General features: G+C 40.3%; 2 protein-coding genes across 2 annotated transcripts in view; both read left to right on the top strand.

Annotated features, from left to right (window-relative positions):
• The first annotated feature begins 4,079 nt into the window (after positions 1-4,079).
• On the top strand, positions 4,080-13,296 carry ccn2b (cellular communication network factor 2b). Its single transcript, XM_044336603.1, has 5 exons — positions 4,080-4,231; positions 6,573-6,789; positions 7,971-8,222; positions 9,489-9,745; positions 10,802-13,296. Exons 1-5 carry the CDS (start codon positions 4,178-4,180, stop codon positions 11,105-11,107), a joined length of 1,086 nt encoding a protein of 361 aa, XP_044192538.1. The 5' UTR covers positions 4,080-4,177; the 3' UTR covers positions 11,108-13,296.
• Positions 13,297-18,823: 5,527 nt separating this feature from the next.
• Positions 18,824-23,079, top strand: part of epb41a (erythrocyte membrane protein band 4.1a) — a 103,061-nt gene continuing 98,805 nt past the window's right edge. Inside the window, exon 1 of the mRNA XM_044335936.1 lies at positions 18,824-18,913. The gene's annotated coding sequence lies outside the window, so the exon portion shown is untranslated. The remainder of the gene's footprint in view (positions 18,914-23,079) is intronic.

The raw sequence follows: 23,079 nt of genomic DNA, 5'->3' as shown, positions 1-23,079 counted from the left end.
TCCTGGTGGGGAAAATTGCTGATTGCAGCAAAAATCTGGTTATCGATCTACTGCATGTACACTCACTCACATGCAGTGCATGTAAACAAGTTCTTAAATAACCTGTGTAACCTGATTTCTCTGAATAAGAGTGCATGTAAACATACTAATTATTGGTGTGAACATGTCAAGGAACAGCTAATGGCTGTACAGCAAAAACATTCCAAGCAATCAACTGACAGTAAAAAAAAAAAAAAAAAATGATGGTGATTCACTACACAGGTTAAACATTATGTCAAGCACATATGAGTGCTGCTATGCCAGCTTGATGTACTGTACGTCATTCAGCAGGCATCATGTCATGTGTCTGGGCATGGCAGCTAATAGTCTGTAGTCAGTATAGAGGTGTCATGTAATGTTTGTGGCAGCAGAGCAGAGACAAATAACATGTAATGATGTGGTTATTGTAGCAGGGCAGCAGTCTGCTGATGCACATAACAAGGACTCGCTGCTTTCATACTTATCTAAATCCTACAATTCCTTCTCTATTTTTATGACAGTAATTGCAACCATGTCAATGGTGGAAGTGTTTTCTTACATCAAAGTAGCAATGTCACAGTGTAAAATACTACAATACAAACCGAAGGCTTGTGTTCATATTTTTACTTAAAGAACCTGAAAACACATTTTAACTTATTCTGTATTTTTAACTTATTTTTTTAATAATAATAATTGTAATTTTAATGTAAATGTAATTGGATAATGATGATAACCTGAACCTTGAACATCAGTGTGAAAATTAATTCTTGACCATGGAAACAGTAGGTTTCTGAGTTTCCATCATGTGAGAAAGATCATTGTTGAGAACCCTCCTACACAGAGCACCACATCTTGTCAGTGAGGGGGAGGACAGAGAGAGGGAGTTGTAGCAATTCAATGTGGCACTCCGGGCCGACAGTTACAAGGAGTGGATTATGAGAATCCCACTTTAATGTAAGACCAGCTCAGACACTGATAACTCAACAAGGACCCCCCAGAAGCATCCCAGAAGCATTAGAAAATCTAACCAGAGGAACCCTCCTTCCACTACAAAGGAAGACTGGAGTGGTGTATGACATCATTATGACATCACATGTGACAACTGTAGGAAGCACATCGATGAAACAGCAAGGACCCTGAAATTGAATAAACAGCAGAAACAGACATCAGCTGTCTGTGAACACCAGCAAGAAACTACTCACAGCCTCTATTCTGGTCAGCATCCACTGGGCGGGGGCCCAGTGGATGCTGACCAGTCATTGACCAGGAGTCAGAGGAGAAAGGTCCTGTAGGACATTCACATCCAAGACCAGTACACAGGTACTGACACTGGTCTTAAGCACTGACATCACTATGGTGGTGTGCAGTGTCAAAATCCTTTTGTAGTGGGATTACAACATCATGTCCTAACAGCAAAAGCCCCCTCTGGGGAACAAGTCAGCAAACTCTATGTTTCAGGGAGTTTTCAAACCTGTGCTATTTACAACCACATAGAGACCCTGTGGAGGAAGTGGTCTTGGTCTGGTCACAAACAAATTCTGGAACGATTTGTTTATGGTGGGAATGTGAGCCAACTTTTATCTGACCTGACATACTCTTCAAGTTTGAGCTGAACAGCTCCTGTAACCAGGTGAGCTTTGCATGCTGAGATGCAAATAAATGAAATCAGCAGTTGTTAGCAGCTGGGTGGAGAATTCATTTTGGTCCTGTCTGTACTAACAATGAAATACGTTGTTGTCTTGATATTTGGGCAGCTACATTCTTGCTCCTGCTCCAGACCCATCTGACCAATAAATGGAGTGAATGTTCGTAAGTGGCTTTTCGTGATGCATTGTGGTTCACTTGAACTGTTTGTTGTGAAAAGAAACCGAACCAAGGGGAAACACAACATTTACCAACACATGCACTGATTCAGACCAAAGCAAACCAACTAAAGGTTTGAAAACGCCCTTAAAGCGAGACTGTTATTTTCGCTGAACAGTGGCAACAGCTATGTAGCATTATTTGCTAAAAGCTAGCATTGCCCAATCTGCCGCAAATTTCTCATGCTTGATAAAAGTCCAAGCCTGAACACATCTATATGTCAATATTGAGTCATGGTCACATCACCACCTACTGACAACAGGAAATCAGCCTTATGTGACAAGCATCATCCAATTTACATGAAATTTACATGGTGATGATATACAGCAACATGATGTATAATTAGTGGGTGTGTGGCCACAGGGAGTGATAGTTATCTCTTACATGAAATGACCAATATTCATAAAAATGTATATCCATGTCAGTTGCCCTCTGGTAAATGTATTGCTGCATTAAAGCTGGAGTGCAGGACTTTTGTCTCCCCCTTCTGGCAGTGAGAGTAATTACAAAAACACTGTCAATACATGCTTATGTCATAGGCTACACTGTAGCTTACTCCACTCAGCTGGCGTAAGTCTCTGGGTGCTGATCACAGATAGTGCTGTGATAGGCTTAATCAGCATTGTGTGAACTCATTTGGCAAGGGCTTCAATGTAACAGACGTTCATTTATATGTAAAAGTTCTGCACTCCAGGTTTAATATTTCACTTATGTAGAATTGCCTATGGGCAACAGGAAGTGAAGCCTAAATGACATAGTTCATCAAATGTATACACAATTTCCAATAGGTCATCTCCAGCACCACGTACTGCACAGGAGAAATAATATTTCACCCATTCACTCAGTGTCTGATTATCATGTCAATTCAGAGCTATGTCAACCGACCTCCAGTGGCAATACCATGGCTGCCGCTGCCTCAGACACGTGTGAGGTGCGAGGGCCCGTTCATTGCTGCTTGAAGCTTTAATTCCTCTTATGTTTTCTTAAGTGACTCACTACCGCCACCCACTGCTATGGAGTGTGTCATTGGTTTCTCTGCTTTTACATCAGAACTTTGTTTACAAGGGTCCGGCAAGGTTTGTACCTGACCAATTTAGAAAAAGTAGGATTTAGCGGCCAAAATAAAAGAATGGATTGGTTATTTTTATTGCTTAGAAATCCAACTTTTGTTTTTTATGAGAAATAATTTACTTTTGGCATTTTTAAAAGTGACATAGTTTCACTTTAAATACCATCTCAAGTCATTTTATTGATGCTTACTTGACCCAATTTATACAAAATCTTTTTATAGTTTTTGTATAGGGCTATATAAATATTTTATTTAATTATTTACAGCTTAAAGGCATGAGCATTGCGGCTATTTCAGTAACTGTCCTATTATGTTTAAACTCATTCAACATGGAACTTTTCCATATTGGAAACCTACAGCAGGTGTGAAAGCCAAAAAGCAATAACAGAAAGATATAGCCAGCAATGTTACAGAGTCCAAGTCTGAAAAGCATTCTGGATTATCCATATCAACCAACAACAGACATTTCATAAAGACTAACTCTGTCATCATGGTTCCAGGTTTTGTGTTTCTCTTGCAGCGCTGGGTTCTGCATCTTAATGTGCTGTTCCTGGAAACAAATGGTTGGTGAACATCAGCCCTGCCATCAACGCAGCTTTGTGAGGCAGTTCTTCCTGACGCTGTCACAGTCGTTTTATGGTATTTAAGGACAGTGCTGTTATGTGTCTGTCTGTCTGTTCCTGCCTCTGAGCTTCCACAGGCCACTGCTGTCCTGCAGTTTGTCAGTGTTTGGCACATGTCATCCTCATTTTCCACGCTCACCTCCTCTGCCACATTAAATCATTTCTCGGATTCTGTGAGCAACATTCCTGAAATTCAACCCAGACTGTTTGTCCTCTGTGGAGTTACAGCTTTAAATACTCATATGTTATGGTGTCAGAGGCATTCTGAAGCTGGCACATGCTGCTAATTGGAATTAAATCCCTAAATGACAGGACATAGTTGCTGTTAGTTAAAACCCATGTTGGTTGGCATTTTGTCCACACCCACCCATATGAACTCATGATGTGACTAAGGAGGCTGTCTCTGGGAGAAGACCTTTTGAATATTTTCACCTCTCAGAGCAGAGTGGCATGGCTCTGGTTTCTCCGGCTACACCCACTGGGCTGGTATTTAAGCCAGTTTCTCCTCCCAGGCCTCATCAGTCTGCTGCAAGGAGAACAACAAGACCAAGCCTCCTGTCACAGGAACCAGCACTACTGAGTGGACTGCAGCCTGACGAGAAACATGTCTGTGGAAACTTCAGTCACATTCTCTCTTCTTCTGCTTATGATCTCATCGGTAAGTTTTATTTTAACAAACAAATGTTCTGTATTAATGAAGTCATAATAGTTTGTGATATTGTGCTGCTTTGGAAATATGCAACAGATTGTGCATTTTAGTCACATACACACAACAGAAAGATCTGCTAAACCTGGGCAGTCACAGTCTAACCTTCAGCTAATACTCAAAAATATTTTTCCTCACTATTTCCCATCTGCCGCTGTCATGTTTTCCGCCAAACCTGCTCCCTGTCTGGTGCTGTCTGACTACAGTGGGAAGAAAACAAAACATGGAAAATGTTCACGTTCCATGTGATTACAGTCTGGTGTCGCCATCTTGTGGCATTCTGCAGAATCACTAAACCAGAGCAAAACAACAACAGCCTGACTGATGAAGGCATCAGTATCTATGCTATAACAAAGTATCTGCTCTCTATGCAGAGTGTATTCTCATGTAACCTCTCACATTATATGTGGCAAATACATTGATATTGATACTTATTTCACTTTTTATGGTGCATTGTACATATTACACTCGCCATCAGTAAGTGTTTTGCTTTGTTTTCATATGTTTTCCTTATTGAGCTCTGGTGCAGAGCCAGCCAAAATCACTGTGGGGCCCACGGGCAGAACTGTATTTGTTCCCCAGGGTCAAGCCCCCATATTACAAATGTATTCACATGACTGCATGGAGTCATGGGGGGCACCCAACAATGATGCTGGTCAGAGGTGAAACAGACCTGAAACTTTCAAGCGGGCAGAGGGCAGTGAAACACTGCTTTAGCCTGGTGTTAAGTTACTCTCCAATCATAGAAGTGATGAAAACTGTGAGGAGGTGCAGGCTGATTCAGCCATACCATATAAATGGCAGTTCAGAACATGATCATATGGGTTGTTCTGGAAGGTTAGAGAAAGTCCATGATTATGGTTTAATAATGACTTTGTTTTTTTAAAATATTTTTGGGAGGGTTGTATTTATGCCTTTATTTTGTGGCAAGATAACAGGAAACAAGGGGGGAGAGAGATGGGGGGCAACAGAGTTCCACTGCCAGATTATGGTTAAGGTTATGTGGCATGCGTCTTAATTTGTTGGCTCCTGGGGCATGCTGAAAAACTATGTTCAAACTGCATTATTTGATCATTTGGCCACTTGGGGGCAGCACAACAAGCTGTACGCATGGTGTTTGTTAACATTGTGACATGTTATCACCTCATCAAGTTGTTAGTGTGTTAGCAGACGGCTGCCTATTTATACATCAGACACAGAACAACATTAGCACTCATTTGGGGTCGTGTTTGTGGACTCCTCAAAAAGAAAAAAATCTGGCTCTTTAGCTGCTAAATGCTCCACTATGTTCACCAGCTACTCTCTTAACTGTGTGTGTCTGCTGTCTGGTGCTGGGCAGATAGTGTACAGTGGGTTTATCAGAGCTTTTTCACTGAAAACAGCTGCCTGCCATTGCCTGAAACCAGCTTGATGAGAGCAGTGAGAACTTAATAGTAAATATGTGGGCTGTAAATCTAAAACAATGAGCGGATTCTAAAAATCTCAGTAGAGCTGAGGTGAACTGCAGAGTTACAAACAATCATTTGATCCATTAGTGCAGCTCTAAGGTTAGAAATACATTGTGGTTGTGGTTAAAAACTGATAGCATAGCATTTGTCCAGGAAGAGTACCTTTGCATTGGCTGATTAGCATGTTGCTAAATGCTTATAGTCACTGGCTCATTCATCAGCTGCTCGGCTACCAGCTGACTAGTAACATCCAATCATATTCACACAGGTGTACAGGGTATACCATAACCTGACCCTTATAGTCTGCTAATAAACCCATGCTATCAGGTTTGCTGCCACAGCTCCTACCACCACCCCAACTTCCTCCTTAACTCCTTTATTTTTGATATTCATGATTTAACTACCATCTGTTGTTCATGTATTTTTATTAAGGGGGGTTTGTTCTCCTTGACCTAAGTGTCTCTGCCTGAACTTGGATAAAGTGAGGGAAAGATTGTGAATCATAGCAGATAGGATGCAAACCAAAGTCTCTGGCATCAAAGTCAGATATCACCCATTTCTAAGAGATTGTGAAGCACAATAACAGCATCTCAGTACTTTCACCTTTGCTTTGAGACTGCAGTTATTATTTGCACAGCCCAAATGGTTAAGCAAAAGTCAATTCAAGCGTTTGAACAAATGACTAATGCTGTTGATTTTCTGGTGAGGACAGTCTGGTACATTGTGGTCATAGCAGCCTCTGGTGTCAATCAACATTTGACAAATTTTGCTCTGTTATTATATATACCTGATCCTGATGCAACTTCTTTTATGTAATTTGAATGTGTGATGTGTGTTTGTTGCAGACAGTGGCCCAGGACTGCTCCCAGTCCTGTGCCTGCCCTGCAGACCCCCCACCCTGCCCGGTGGGGACCAGCCTGGTCCTGGATGGCTGTGGCTGCTGTAAGGTGTGTGCTAGGCAGCTGGGGGAGCCCTGCTCCCTGCTGGAGCCCTGCGACCACCACAAGGAGCTCTATTGTGACTACGCACTGCTGAGTGACACTGAGACTGGCATTTGCATAGGTAACACATCCTCCTTGAAACACACAGTACCGCTGTGTCAGTTTACATACAAAAGCAACGTCTTTATTCATCTTTATACCGGTGAAACATTCACATTCAAAAAGTGATTTCTCATAATACTAATGTAATTTAGGTGGTCCAGATGATATGAAACTGCAGAGCACAGGAGTGCAATAGAGAAAAAGAGACTTAAAAGGCCATCCTCATACAGGCCACAATAATCCTATACATGCTCCACTAATGTCATTTACTTTATTCGCTAATATTCACTTTTCTATTTTTAGCATACCTTTGATCTTTTATTTATTCTTAGTTTTCCTGACATGATTTTAAGTTCTCTATATCACTGATATGATAATAAGAAGGAAAGGTGTCAAGGTATGATATGTGTAATTTCATACCTGAACAACAAAGTAGCTCATGTCATTGCTTTTCAACTGAACATGTGCTGATCTCTGTATAAAACAGTTTCAACTACAGTAAATGTACCAGTCTTGAATTAAAACTATACACAATAAATCTTTTTTTACATGGTACTTATAATCATACAGGCTTATGTTGGCAAGGGATGTTAATACAGGTGATTTTTCTAATAAAACACATATTGTGTGTAAAAATGGACTTACTAGACAGTTAAACATGATCAGTGACAGTAATATTCCATAGTGTGGTATGTGATACATGCTTTTTGAATCTTTGGATAATTGTAATTTTACTGGCACACATTCCGTCACAGACCTGCAAATGATGTTTACTGTTTTATTAACCATAAGCACCGATTTTCCCTAACCTGCCATATAGATTGTATATACTCACTTCAGTCAGTGTCAGTTGGGGCTGAACTGCTACCATATATACTCTCCTAACTTTAAATGCTATGCACACATACTGAAGAAAGTGAGAATTTTAAAAACATTTGCATCAACATAACTTGGGGTTTTGCAGAATTATCCACTACTGACTTACTTGTCCGCAAGTTTTATTTTATTTTATCAAATAATTAAATTATTTACCCGGAAAGAAGATGAAAAGATAAACAGCCAATTTTAAATAATTGAGCTAACTGTATTATTTATGTATACCTTCTGTATACTGTACTTTTACTCTTCAGATAGCAGCCTGTTCTGTATTTTCTCATTAAAAATCAGTCAGAGTGTATTATGCCGGCTGTGTGTCTACAGCTCAGGAGGGTCAGACGTGTGATCTGGGTGGAGTGATCTACCGCAGTGGAGAGTCCTTTCAGCCCAGCTGTAAGCACCACTGCGTGTGTATGAATGGAGAGATCGGCTGTGTGCCCACGTGTGCCAGTGATGTCTGGCTACCCTCCCCTGACTGCCCGTACCCACGACGCATCCACATCCCTGGAAAATGCTGTGAGGAGTGGGTGTGTGACCAGACACCTCAGGACCACCACTACCAGTCAGTGATGGCCGGTCAGTGTCATCTGTGTCACATCAACATCTTCTTTGATTCTACTTAGATTTTGTTTTCCTTAAGATTAAATCATCACCATTAGAGTGCCAGCCTTTATTGTTGGACTGTTTGATTGCATTTTGATCATATGTACCCTTGAATACTTTATATTATACTCATACTCATACTTTATTACTTATGGTACTTTTGGTCAGGAATCACTGAATCTGTCTGGATACAAAAAATATTTGTTTTTTGTTGGATATGTATATGATTCAGTTAATGGCCAGTTAATGGACACTTGATGACATCACCTTGGGCTGTAGGAAACTGCGATGGGCATTTTTCACTGTTACATGGTGTGTTACAAATCAAACAATCAAATCATTGAGAAAATAATCTGCAGATGAATCTATAATGAAAATAATTGTTGCAGCCCTAAATCTGAGGTGTTTGCAACAAGACTTATTATTTGTTTTTAGCAGACATTGCGGTTAGCAAGCTTTTTAGATAAAATCTATAAGATTAAATCATATCAGAGCAGAAAACATTCAGCCCTTATCTAAAGTGGTTCAGAAATTAACCTTCTCTATTCAGCTTTTAAGATTAGAGCAGAAATGATTAGCCAATTAATAGATGAGTTTATTATCAGAAAATGAAGTCCTTTAACTTATTTTCCAAGCAAAAAAATTAAAAAATGATCTAGTGCCAGTTCCTCTAATGTTAAGATTTTCTGCTTGGGTTTTGGACTGTTGCTCGAACAAAACAAGACATTTGAGGATGTCACCTGAGGCTTATAATTGGCATTTTCACAGTATTTTATCCTAAATGATTAACTATTGAAACAAGAAAGCAACTGTCAGATTAATAGATGATGTAAAGAGTGAGTGAAAATAATCATTGGTTGCAGCCCAGCTTCAGATGTCCCAAAAACAGCACATGCCTGGATCATGACCTGGTCAGAACAACAATTTGGGAAACATATTGTTGCTTACTAACTGACATGTATTCACTGTATGAAAATAGAATTTATCAGCAACAAATGTAAAGCCACCTTTATCACTTATCAAAAAGAAAACACTTAAAGCCAGAGAAAAACATTGTAGTATATGAACATATGACAGGTAATATAACAGGTATAATGCTAGAATATCAGGACCCCAAATCACCCGATGTGTGTAGATAGCAATTATTTTTTATTCTATATTTCTCTCATTTGTTTTGCAAATCTGGATGTTTAATCTGCATGTTAAAGTTTCTCTAATACCACCCTCCACTCCATACAGGAGCTTCTCAGATTCACCCCTTGCCCTCTTCAAATCCTGTCTCGGTCTTCAAACAAGTGTCCCCACATGAGCCAGTAGCAGAGAGTCCCAGAGATAACTGCATAGTCCAGACTACAGAGTGGAGTGAGTGCTCAGCCACTTGCGGCATGGCCGTCTCGTCCCGCATCACCAACGACAACCAGCACTGCCAGCTGGAGAGGCAGACCAGAATCTGCATGGTCCGACCCTGCAACATCCAGCAGGACAAAGATATCAAGGTCAGTGGACTTCTCTACAGCTAAATATTTATGAAATATTTCACATCAGCTGTTGCCCAGGTGCCTCTTCAACAAGGTCCCGAACCCTATACCTGCTCCAAAGCAGCTGATCAGTGGTCTGCTGTATTGTAGTGATGCTGTTCTGTTGTAAATCCAAAGCCAGCGGTTACTTTTCCCACTGGGTTCAGGTTCCTTGTGGAAGTTTTGGATAAATTGAAAAATGAAGTTCTATACCAAACAAGGGTTTATTCACATGTTTTGTTGAACAGAATAATATACAACTCAAACTTCATCATCTGCAAGTTAATTCATTACACATACTGCATGCTAACAGAGGAGGAACTTTATACTATGTAGAGAAATAAGTACATGTGTATTGGAGGGACTAGGGGTAGTGTGTGGTCCCCAGTTGGGGATTCCTAGCAGGTTCATAATCCTGATGGTTTGGGTCTTATTCCTGACTCTTTGTGTGCTGGCTTTTAGACAGTAGAAGCACTTTCCAGATCGCACCCACTGAAAGTCCCATTTTATTTTTAAAGGACAGGTTCACATTTTTTCAAGTCCATCTTAAAACAATAGTCAGATGCCCAAATGAACATTGAAACAACTCTGTATATATAATATATTGTTTGTAGTGTTTTAACCATGCTATGGTTCTAGGGAAGCAATGTCAGCAAGTTGGTCAGTCCTCCACTTTGGTCCAAATTGGAATGTCTCAACAAATATCGGATGCATTGATGTGAAATTTTTACAGACATTAGTGGTCCCCAGAGGATGAATCCTAATGACTTTGGTGACCCAGTGATTATTTATCTAGCACCACCATGACGTTGACATTTTTGTTTTTGAATGAAAAATCAAGACAATTGATGGACTGAATCCTATTGATTTAGTAGTTGTGTTGTGTCAGACAGCAGTATCTGAAAAATAAACACAGCTGTCACAGGACATTAATGATAAGCATCAGAATAATGAGTCATGTAGTGTTACTATATATCACTCAGCACAAATATGATGCTGACACATCATTCACTGATCATCATTTCTGTCCCACAGAAGGGAAAGAAATGTGTCCGGACACCAAAGGCCCAGCGGGGGATGCGCTTCGAGCTGTCGGGCTGCTCTAGCACCAGGCTATACAAACCAAAGTTCTGTGGCGTCTGCACTGATAACCGCTGCTGTACGCCTCACACTACCATCACTGCAGAGGTGGAGTTCCGCTGTCCGGAGGGAGACGTCTTCAGGAAGAAGATGATGTTCATCAAGACGTGCTCCTGCCATTATGACTGTCCACGAGATAACGACATCTTCCTGGCGTCCAACACACGGAGGATGATTGGTGACTACGACGACAACATGTGACGGGAGGATGACGCACACACACACAAACCCGAATCAGGACTTCCTGAGGACCTTCTACATTGACTGCACCATTCCCCACCACTCCCCCAACTCTACCCTCAACCCTGACCACTGCACGCCTGACCTTTCATCTAACCTAGCCTTTAAGTACAATGAATGTTCTAGTTGTATTTTTGGTTTAGAGGAAGTTGAAAAGATGAGTAGCTATCAAGCCAGACTTCATGTTGCTATGAGATGAGAAACAATTCTCACACAAACACATGAAACCGTAAAACCTGAAAGAACTCATCAGCAGCTGTCTGTTGCTTCTGCTCACAGCTAAAGCAGCCAAATTTAGAGACTGAAAGAAGAGATGAAGAGCAAGACATCTTTCCTTTCCTTTTGTTTAATATTTGTTTAGTTGATGTTAAAATGCAGCTCTAAGTCCCCATAATTTCTGACCAGTCCGCCAGTAAAGGTACACAGATGCATTTTGGTGGACAGACGCACTGACGAAGAAATGTAAGGACACATATCAGATGTTATAACACATATGTAGTTTGTTTTATCTCCAAATCAAAAGATAAACCCACCCTTGTACCTAATGTTTGGTGTTAGTACCCCAGACCCAAGGAGAGCCCCAAAATCTAGTTCATTAATTATACAGAGAAATGTATCACAAAGAGGCAACAATAAATATGTGCAACAAATAATCAAAGCTCAAAGGTCCACTTTCTAGCCTTCTGTAATGTGACAGCAGGTGGTTGAACAGTATATGGGGCAAGATCATAACACCTGTCTCAGTTCAAAGATGGTCTCTGGTGTTGAATATTGTGTAAATGAAGTCCCACTCTTACATGACCCAACTGAGCAAATTTCATTTGTTGAAGAAGGGCATGAAAAGTGGCTGAAAGCTCTTAAAAGATAATAAGTGGACGTTTGAGCTTAGATTATGTTACACATATTATTTCTAAAGATCAAGAATTAATTTCCATGCTCAGAGATAAATATGTCAGACCAAAATACATTGTGGCCATGTTGCATGGGACTTTTGCATAGTCTTCAACATGTTGAGCATGTGGACAGGGCTGCTTCTATAGATGCTTAACTATTTTTAAAATTCATGAGACTGACTTCCCTAACTGTCTTTCCTGACTTTCTTCAGGTCTGTATTCCAGAGATAATGGCCTTCAAACTGTTTTCATTGTGACATCCAAAATGTTTCACTTCTTCAGTTGACAAATGGTACTTCTGATTTTGTTTTTTAAGTTTGTAGTTGGGAGTCAAGAATTTAATTTGAATGTATATTTGACATGTAAATGGTTGTTATGTGGTGGTCAGAACCTCTGTACCTATAAAAATGACAGAGGTGAAAGAAAGTGGACTTTACAATGCTTTACAATATTGGCATTATGAGCATTATTTTTATCTTGAGATATTAGGATAATAGATAATGAAAAAAACATTACTGTGAGATTAAAGTCTAAAAAAATTATAGGATAACCCCAACAGAAGATAATTAAAGTAAGACTAAAACACATTGTGGCAGTAGCACAAGTAGAGAAGAGTCATAAAGTCAGTAAACTGACTCAGTAAAGTCACCTACATGGCAATATCTGTTTAAAGTTTGACAGCTGCAAGGATACTGGTGGACAAATTGAGGTACAAGTGGAAACAAATCGCCATGAAATGTTTAACTATGCGATTAGAAAATGTAATACATATTTCTGAGAGTAATGACAACACAAGAATCCTGGGGATGTGTTTTTTAATATGATATACTTTTAGTCTTTTATTTGGACATTGATGTGCCTCCTCAGACTATGGAGGTGAATTTTTGACCACTGATAAGTCATTCAGTGTCCATCATATTTCTCTATCCTGACAGTATGGTCTAAAGACCAGCAGAGGAAAGAAAAACATGTAGCATGACTAAGGAATTGCTGTTTCTTCAATTATTTACTGTTTATTTAAAAAGAAGAATGGACAAATTTGGCATTTGGCAAATATACCTTGTGTAAATACTGTAAGACTGTGTACAGTTTTGTACTATAATTTATGCAACTTGTTTAACACAGTGTTGTAGTTGTATAACTGTATCGTGTTGTTTTGGTTTTTTTCACTGTAACCACCTGACTAAGATACTAGTGAGTTCTTGTCTGTTGCACTATTGCCTCTTTTCCAATAAACAAAGTATATTTTTATAGATACACTGGATGTGCATCTTGTTCCTGTGGCTGAAAATAGAAAGTGTGGAGTTGGCTGTGCTTGTTCTTGTCAGTTATCCTGCTCCAAAAACAGCAGCTGTGAATTTTAGATGAAACAGCACAGCAGCAGACTCATGTGTTATGTAAGAATTAAAGCTGCAGGCAGTGATACAGAGGCCAGGTTCCTGTTTGGCTGTTCAGACATGCAGGAGGAAAAGCTCATTCAGTTTGTAGGGATGGATTTCATGTTTCTAACATAAACTATTCAAATTTTATACAGAATTTTAAAATACAAAAGTGGCAAATTTGCACCACCATAGTACAATATCCACTTAGCCAGTTCCTGCATTACTGCAGTTTCTGCATTATTACATAATCTGGTGGCGAACACCGCAATCACAGACTAAAACAATAGTCATATGTCAATGTGCTGGAACGTTTTACCTCAGTGCACCAGCCAGTGAATGAAACGAACAGAGGGAGCTTGTGTGTACAAGAATGGCCACTCAGTTTAAAAGCAGATTGGTGGTGGCATGGCCAGTCATTTAACACGACCATGATCCATTCTCATCAAAAATTTCACACAGGGTGGGAGATTTTGAGCAGGGAAGTTGATCTGTGAGTTATAGCCTACAATTCTAATAACAGGTGTTTATCAGTTTTGAAATATGGACCACTGAAGGACAATCTGAACTCTGGCAGTTCCAGTCTCCATCTTGTGATTCTGTGTCTAGGACTCTAGTTTTAAAACATTAATTGTCTTAGTTTATATCATGATCATTTGTTGCAAAGTTGTGTTATATCAAATTGAACAAAAACATTGGGTAAACTTTATCTAGTAGCAATATGTTATTTTGACCCAGTGTTATACACAATAAGCTTTAGCTAAAAGCTGTCACAAATGTATTGTTTCTTGTACAATGGGCATATGACATTCAGAAGATACAGAAGTTATTAACAATCAATAACCAACCATGACATGTAAGCTTAAAAAGACTAACGTAGATTATAACAAGTTTTGTTTGGGTAAATAACCCAACAGTAAAATAAGAAAGAACAGTAAAACTGGGTAAAAAAAAAACCCTTGTCTTGAATGGTTTTCTGGGTAACTTTAACCCATTGTGTTGGTGCTACATTGACCCAAACTGGGTAATATAGTGTGTTATATATATATATATTATACATATAAATATTCACTTTTGAGAAACTGCTACTAGAGAAGTTTTGGCATTTTTGTTTAAAAATGACTTAAATGACTGATCATTTATCAAAATTGTGCTGATTATTTTTTTGTCAATACACTAATTGACTAATCTCTTCAGCTCTAGTGTACTACCATGTATAGTGGGGGTAAATAGAGCCCCAACAGCAAACCTTTTCCTGGGGCCCCATAGGAGGTTAATTCAGCCTTAGACGCCATCAAACATGACTGTTCTATATTCAGATATGTGGCGCTGACCTACAGTAAGGTTGACTTATCAACTCTAAACAGCATGGTTATGATATAAGTTCATCAGCGGCTGCATAGCTGTTAGCTCTGACCACCCAGCCCAGTATCCATGGAATTAAGTCCATATTGGATAATTCCACATCTTGTAATTTGCCAACATTCAATAGTAATGCAGGAAGTTGTGTGGAAGTGAGGTGGAGGGTGTAGAGGTCTGGGTGGTGGATGGCATGTAGTACATCAGATTTTCATGTAACAAACAGGCACACATTTGCCTTTTTATTAATCATGACCATGATCTCTCTCTGACCTTACCATACTGTAGCTGCCATGTGCAGACATGTATAAAATAACATAAAAAATGTGATTGAATGTAATCAAGGATTTTGCTAATCATCCAATATCAATGCTTCTGTATATTGGTATGTTTCATTGGTCATTTGTGGAATGTAAGTCAACATGGATTCAGTCATGGATAAAACAGAGCTCATTTGAAAAGTTTTGCACATTTTATGTGATGAAAGGGTTTTTTTCATCCAAAGAAAAATAGGTAGAATGAAACAGTGTATTCTTTACACTTGTATTGAAAATATTACTATATTATTATTAAATAGAAATACTTCTTTGTTTTGAAATTTCAAGGTGAATTAGTGGCTTTAACTACATTTCTGCCAAATGAATTTCACATGATCAGGTATAAAGGAAATGTTTTTGCGTGTGTGTGCGTGTGTTACAGGCTAAAAGTCCCACCTAAATTACCAAGCAAAGTTGATGAGTCAATTTTTAAAATCTGCACTTCCACATCCTTAGAATGTGTGTGATGACACCCCAGATAAGACATCCTATCTTATTGTCCACCCTGTTCATATGGTACACTAGGCACTTTCATCCACATTGTATGGGACAGTCCAAAAGTACGTCTTCTGGCGGGAAATCAAAATGTTACGTATCATACAGAAAACATCGCCTTTATTAGGTAATTTAAAGACATTTACAGAATGACTGTTTTTAGTTGGTTTGCATTTCAGTTTATGTTGCCTGAAGTTAACATGACTTCATGTCTGCTGCTGGTTTTGTTTAATTTTATGTTGATGAGGAACTAATGATGTAATTAATGTAACAACATTAGTGCCAGCAGCATCTGCCTTTTGGTTTATTTTGACATAGCAAAATAACAAATTTGATTCCATCTTACAAGGTTTTACTGTGTTTGTTTCTGTTTGTCACTCACTATGATTTATCGTACTTACTGATACTAACTTACTGATTGTGCATGAGGCCAGTTATACAGTATGGATCAATAATTATACAGATCACTTATTTAAACAATATCCTATACACATAACAAGTGAGGGCAAAATGTGTAGACAATTCATTTTACTACATCATTTAAGGTGCAGTGTGTGTTGTGTTGTAGCGTGGTCACTGAGCCACCCAAGCCTCTTCATCACATCAAAGTCACAGCAATAGGAGAGGTTTTGTTCTTGATATAACTTGTAGTGGGTATTTTGCAAAAAGCTGCAAAGTTAGATGTGGGCATGTTGCCATTCCACAGCACCACTTGGGGAAGAGAAATACTCCCTGTACATTCAGCCTGGTACCTCCTGGGATGCAGTGTTGCTGCAAAGCCTACCTGCTGGATGGAGAGCACCCTGTGGTCTGTCCACGGAGTATGGACTGGTACCACATCTCAGTTTTCCCACCTGAGAAGGTTGTGGAGGACTATGGTGCCACAACTTTGTCTAAGTGGCTTCAGTCAAGGTCCAATACTCTGTGGTACACCTGGAATTGAGATGCCATAATGCCAAAGGCACTCTCTACAACCCTCCAATCAGATGACAGGCCTCGACCAGGATTGGGATGAAAAAGTTCCTTTCACAGGGGGAAGGCTTTGTCTCCCAAAAATTCAAAGGGGAGTGGACCCAGATGATCAACATTTGGTAGGACACTAACATCTGCAGGGCTGCCAACTCTCATGCATTGACTATGATATTCACGCAGTTGACACCTTTCACTCACTCTCACACCACACTTCCATTTTCTCACTCAGTGAAAAACAAATTTATAATTGATAACATTGTGGTGCGAAAAGACGCCACTGACAGCGCACAGACAGAGAAGACAGAGCAGCACAGTGCAACAGCAGCCCCTTGCAGCAACAAGTTATTCAGACCATGCCTCTATCCATCCATCCATCCATCCATCAATCCATCCATGCATCTATCCATCCATCCACCCAGACATCCTTCTCCATGGCAACACCTTCCAGCTCCTCCTGCGGGATCCCAAGCCGTTCCCAGGCCAGGAGAGATATGTAATCCCTCCAGCGTGTTCTGGGTCTGCCCCGGGGTCTCCTTCCAGTTGAATGTGCCCTGAACACCCTCAAAGGGAGGCATTCAGGAGGCATCCAAACCAGGTGCCCAAACCATTTCACCTGGCTCCTTTCAAAGGAACAGTGGCTCTACCACAAGCTCCCTCCGGATGTCCGAGCTCCTCACCCTATCTCTAAGGCTGAGCCCAGACACTCTCCGGAGGAAACTCATTTCGGTCGCCTTATCCTCGTTCTCATTCATTCAGTCCCTACCCAAAGCTCATGACCATAAGTGAGGTCATAGACCGACTGGTAAATTGAGAGCTTTGCCTTCTGACTCAGCTCTTTCTTCACCACAACGGTCCAGCACAACACCCGCATTACTGCTGATGCTGCACCAATCCACCCCTGAGATACTTGAACTCCTTCACTTGGAGCAGCAACACACTCCCAATCCAGAGGGAGCAGTCCATCTTTTTGCAGCAGAGCACCATAGCCATAGTTTGACATGCTCCTGGAATGGATAGCACCATAGTGCAATCCATTCCAGGAGCATGTCAAACTTTTGCCCATCTTGAAGTACTCCCTGAATCACTCTTCATTCAGTCTGAGCTCTCGAATGAGCTAATGGAACTCACCATGCTCCTGAGCAGCATTTATGGGATGATTCCACTCTCTCTCTCTCTCTCTCTCGCTCTCTCTCTCCTCCATTAGATCAAATATAGTGCAAGCCACTTTTTTGGTAGACCTGCTATTGTTTACTAGCTAGTTGCTCAGCTCAATGTTTCCTGAATGGGTCAGACCTGAGACATAATTTCCTGTTTCGGATTGGGATGTCAGGGAAATTTTGGAGAATGTAAACGTCATGTGACCGCACCTTAACTATTCTGTTCAGCCACCCCCATCCATCCTGCAGTAACACCAGTGTTCTCATCAGTACAGGTCACCTGACATGCACACCTGCACACCTGTTGCCCATTTCCTCATCAGCCCAGTAGTATTTATACCAGCACATTTCCCTCATTCCCTGCCAGGTCAAAGTATGCCACTCATAGCAGTCCAGTCTGTTTCCCCTGCCTGCTTTTTGGACCTCCACTCATCTGCCTGCGCTCCTGTTGGATAATTCTGCTTACTGCTTGTCTGAGAATCATGCTTTTGGGTCCGAAGTTTGATGATGGTGAGGCTGTGCGTTTAACAGAGGAGTGTGTTTTTTCCCTCTCTGCTGGGAATGAAAGCTTTCAGGGCTTTACCATTCTCACAGTGCATCCATGGGGAGGAGCTGGTGCAGCAGAGGCTGCTGTGTGTGTTGAGGGTGGATGGTGTTGATGGATGCCAACTCTGCTGCAGTACTGCTCCCCTCAGTTGCACTGGTGTACAGACTGGCAGGCAGCCAGATCATCTTAAGAATATGCCTGTGTGTGTCTGACGGGAGCTCAACAACCAGCCTGGTGAGTGTATTTATGTTTTCCCATACCAGTGTGTATGTGTATGTGTGTGTGTGTGTGTGTGTGTGTGTTATTAGGTTTTTATGATAAAACTCTAAAATGGTTACATTTAATAATATAAAATAATACAGCAAAGATTATTGCATAAGAGCAACAACTTCTACGAACAATTTTCCGTTTATATTTTGAAGGGTGGATCACTATTTCCGGTGTAACTGTGGCAGCTTGACTCAGCATTTCCTCAGCCCGAGGTGGCCACTCCTCCGCGGCTCCGCTGTTCGTGGCAGACCGGTGTGGAAAGGTAAGCTGCCGGTGATGATGGTGTGATATTAGCAGAAAGCCGAAAAGCTGAGGCGGATGGAAAAGATCAACATCAGTCTGCGGAGAAGAGGAGCAGAGCAGCTGTCAAGCTCTCAGGTGCGGTAACTGTCCACCAAACTGAACATGATGTGCTGCTGTTTCATATTCTACCGTATCTTACTGTTATTTTAAGATGTAACTGCTGCAGTAGTTTGAAGGTTCATTTTGTTTTATTATTAGATTTCTTAATGAGGAAGAAGTAAAAATATTCTAGATTATTGTAAGGCTTAATATTGCTATTTAGATTATTGTCACCATAGTGTGTTTATGGACTCTTGACAAACGCAAGATAGTAAAAGATGCACATGTAGAGAATGCATATTCCATTAATCTGTCACTCCTCCGTGGTGTTAATGGTGTAGAAGGATTTGTTTTGCCCATCACCAAAGGCCACATTATGACACAGTTTGGAATCCTTATCATAATGAATCATCAGAATATTAAATAAATGCCTCAAATTTAAGAATTGCAGGTCTATATCACTGATTCTAAATTATGTTTTATTATTATCAGGCTTACTGTAGATATTGGTGGAACCCCACAGTGGTTCCAGCAGCTAATGCCTGAAGTCATTCTCTGAGTAGACAGCAGAATGTATGGGGGCTGTTGTGGCCTGTCACCCACACAGGACCGGCCAGCAGAGCTCCCTGTTCGGTGTATGTGTGTATGTATGTGTGTGTGTGTGTGTGTGTGTCCATGCTCCCACAGTACATCCCTGTCTGCATAGAGACAGATCTGAGGCTTCCCACTGTTTGTGCAAACGTAAGCACTGCAGACATCAGAATGGGATTCCAGTGAGTCACAGTAAGCAGAAATATTATTTATTGTTGGTGGTTATGATGAAAGCCCAGTGCTGATGATGGCTACTCTCTGCAGGCTGATGACAGGGTGAAGTTACATTACTGCTACACAGTTACTAACAATACTAACAATACAGTAGAATAATCTGAATAAGCCTTGTCCTACCTCAGAGGCTGGATCCTTCACCATGAATGTTGCTTCTTCAAGGACCTGAAGGCTAGATTCAAACTTGTGTTGTTTAGTCCAATTGACACTGATCATAAATTTACAGTAGTGGTGTTCAGCACCTGAACAAACAAATCTTTAAAGGATACGGCTGGTGATATTCTATATTTTTTGTGTGCAGACCCAAAAACCCAACAATGTGTTAGTCTGTCTCTGCTCCAAGCCCATTGGCTCCTACAGAAGACATGAATCTTTAAAAAGAGCTCACAAATATATAGTTTCATGTTTATTCATGCAGCCATTTTCTCTGCTAGGCTCCTTTGCTTGGCTTCCTTTTGATATTTGTTGATATGACATTAATGATGCATTTCATTTGTCCCTGACTTTGTCTTCACACTTAAACAGCAAAACCACATTGTTTGTACATAGAGAGAGAGGGCAGGAAGGGATGGAAAAAAGAGATTGTGGGAGGAAGACAGACACATTTTCCTGCTGTTAATGTACACTAATGATTATACAGATAAAAGGCAATGTGGGTTAGTACAGTAATTTAACAGTAAAGTGCAGCCACAGAGCATCTATTTCCACATTACATCAGCTGCAAACAACTCTAAACCATACGGGAAATGTTTCTGCTGCAGATGCTCTTTTTCAGGAAGACTTTAAATGGACATTTGAACTGTGATGGACAGAGACCAGTGGACACCTAGGGTTACTTCCTGGTTAAAAGCTTACTGAAAGAGCATGAAAGCCACAAAAACAATCATATAATTAACCCTATTGTAGATATGTGACTGCTGCACTTAGAATAAAATGTTGAACTAAGACTGGAAATGAGTTGACCTGGAAGATTCTTAAATTGACGTGAGGTGATCAATGTAGGGAATGTAAAGTAAATAAGATCAGAAACTCACTGCTGCAGTGATTACTCTGAGTTGAAGCTTTCAAACATCAGTGATATCTCAGCAGATATTTCCCATCAGGTGTCAAAGGCAAAACATCTGCTGTACAACTATTGTATATGATTCAGTGCTCATTTACTCTGGAGGATAATATATGTTTACTCATAACCTCTGTCAACAGACTACTCCAGCAATACAACACTTCCATAACTGGAACATGATTTCATGTCTTGACTGGATTCAAGTGCGACTGAGGCTGCATGGCTGCGAACAAAGGAAAACTACAAAGATGGCAGAATAAAAGATGCTTATGCTTAGCCGTGCTAATGCTATGCTATTGGCTATGCCCAGTTAACATTACCAAGTCCATGGAGGGAGAGAGATACTTTGACTTGCTGCTTTGTTGAGTCTGGCATGAGCCAGGCTGAGAAGAGCTGTGACACCGAGGCTGAAATGCAGGCTTTGCTGGGCAGTCAGTGATCCAGTCCTAGGTCAGAGAGAAACTGGTCGCTCCGGTGCTAACTCAGCTTCACGGCTCAAGTTGCTTGTGGGGTCAGCTGGCAGACTTTGTGACATAGCCGCCAGCGTTAAACTTGAATCAAGCAGGCTCTGTGTCGCTGCCGTTAAGAAGAGAGAGTTCCATGTGCCTGCCCTGAACAGGCCACACTCAGAGCAGAGATATACCAGCAACTCTCACCTGCACGACCCTGCAGTGAGGAGAGTCCAGGAGAAGACAGAGAGCAAAGAGCAGCGCTCAGGTTTTGTTGACCTGATGACGTCATGAGTGGAGTCACAGTTCCAGGAAGTGACTGTTTACACAAAAAAAGTTTACAGGGTCAAGCTTCAAAACCACTGGATCCTATATTTTCGACAATGCAACTCAGTAGCATCTTTTATTAGACCCTCCCTACTTGGCAGCCTGTCAAACTCCACATTTCCAGCGTGTAACAGGTTCTGATAAATGTCCCTGATGACATCACTGTAACATCATCCAGGTTACTTTCTCAGACTTGACAAAGCTCCTACAGAGCTACAAAAGACATCATGTAACTGTTCTCACAGGCTGAGGAACACTAACCATCACTAGTAACCACTTTGATTTGAAATCTTTGATTTATATAATGAATACTAAATTATTAAACGTATTCTTATTGTAAAAAATTAATATTCAAAGAGCACAGACCTATGTCGCTTCTTTATTTTAAATAGTAAATGATCTACTCTTGGTCTTAAGGAAACCACTCTGAACTGGATGTGTACAACAGCCAGCTACTGTCTGTGGATTTGTCCAAAAATAAAATCTATCACTCTTTTAGCAAATTACCGAGGTAAATACACTACTATAATATATATCCATGATTGTTTAGAATGACAAATATGATGTACTGGAGGTCAGAAAATCAGAAAAAATCCTTTGAAAGTTGAATCAAAGTGGTTGAGAAGCCAACCATGAAGACTGAAAATAACAAAGTGCTGATTATAAACCTACTAACCTTTATTTCTGTCTTTGTTTCTGGTCTACTTTTTAAAACTCCTGGACCCATGACTGCTGATGTCCTGTGAAACACTGCATCTGAAATAATGGTGAGTAATTATATTTTAACTCTTCAGAAAAAAATTAGTGAGAGAGAACAAACTAAAGGCTGACATTAATCTCAAAAAACTGAGGAAGGGTGCACTTGTGGCCTAATGGTTAAGGCACATACCATATAACTGTAATGTCCATGGTTTGATTCCTGGCCAGGGGACCCATGTTGCATGTCACACCTCTTTCTCTTCTCTTGTTTCCTGTCTTGCTACACTGACTCTCAAATGTAGGCAAAATGACAAAAAAATAAACTTAAAAAAAGAAAATAAAACTGTTTGTTTTGGTTGTATTCTCAGAATTCTATTTTTTCTCAGAATTCTGACTACATCTTAGATCATTATTGGATTTTAAACCAGTAATTTTCATGTGTCACTAGTCAAAGAAAACAGATTCAAAGCCTCTGTTGCAAAAGTAACATTTGAGTGCATTTGCTGACATCACTTGAACTGTACATGAACATTTTTGTTGAGTAATATCTCACTGTATATCACCATTTAGTGACTGAGATTATTATGGAACAGTCTGTATATATTTCTTTTTCTAATTGAATAATCAAAGGATATTTTCTTACTAATTTTTCATCTGCGTAATCTTAAACTGTGTGCCCTCTGGTGGTGCAGACAGAGAATCATACAGCGCGGGAGCAGCCAGAGATAGACAGTCAGCTTCACACAGCAGCAGTAGAGTTCAAGGTGACCACACATGACCACTGCTGAGGTGTAAATTGGGAAGCTGGTATGATGGTGAAGCTGAAGTGCACATAATGA

The sequence above is a fragment of the Thunnus albacares genome, chromosome 19 (assembly GCF_914725855.1).
Source record: "Thunnus albacares chromosome 19, fThuAlb1.1, whole genome shotgun sequence".
In the NCBI taxonomy this organism is placed as follows: domain Eukaryota; kingdom Metazoa; phylum Chordata; class Actinopteri; order Scombriformes; family Scombridae; genus Thunnus; species Thunnus albacares.
This window is presented reverse-complemented; position numbering and strand designations above follow the sequence as displayed.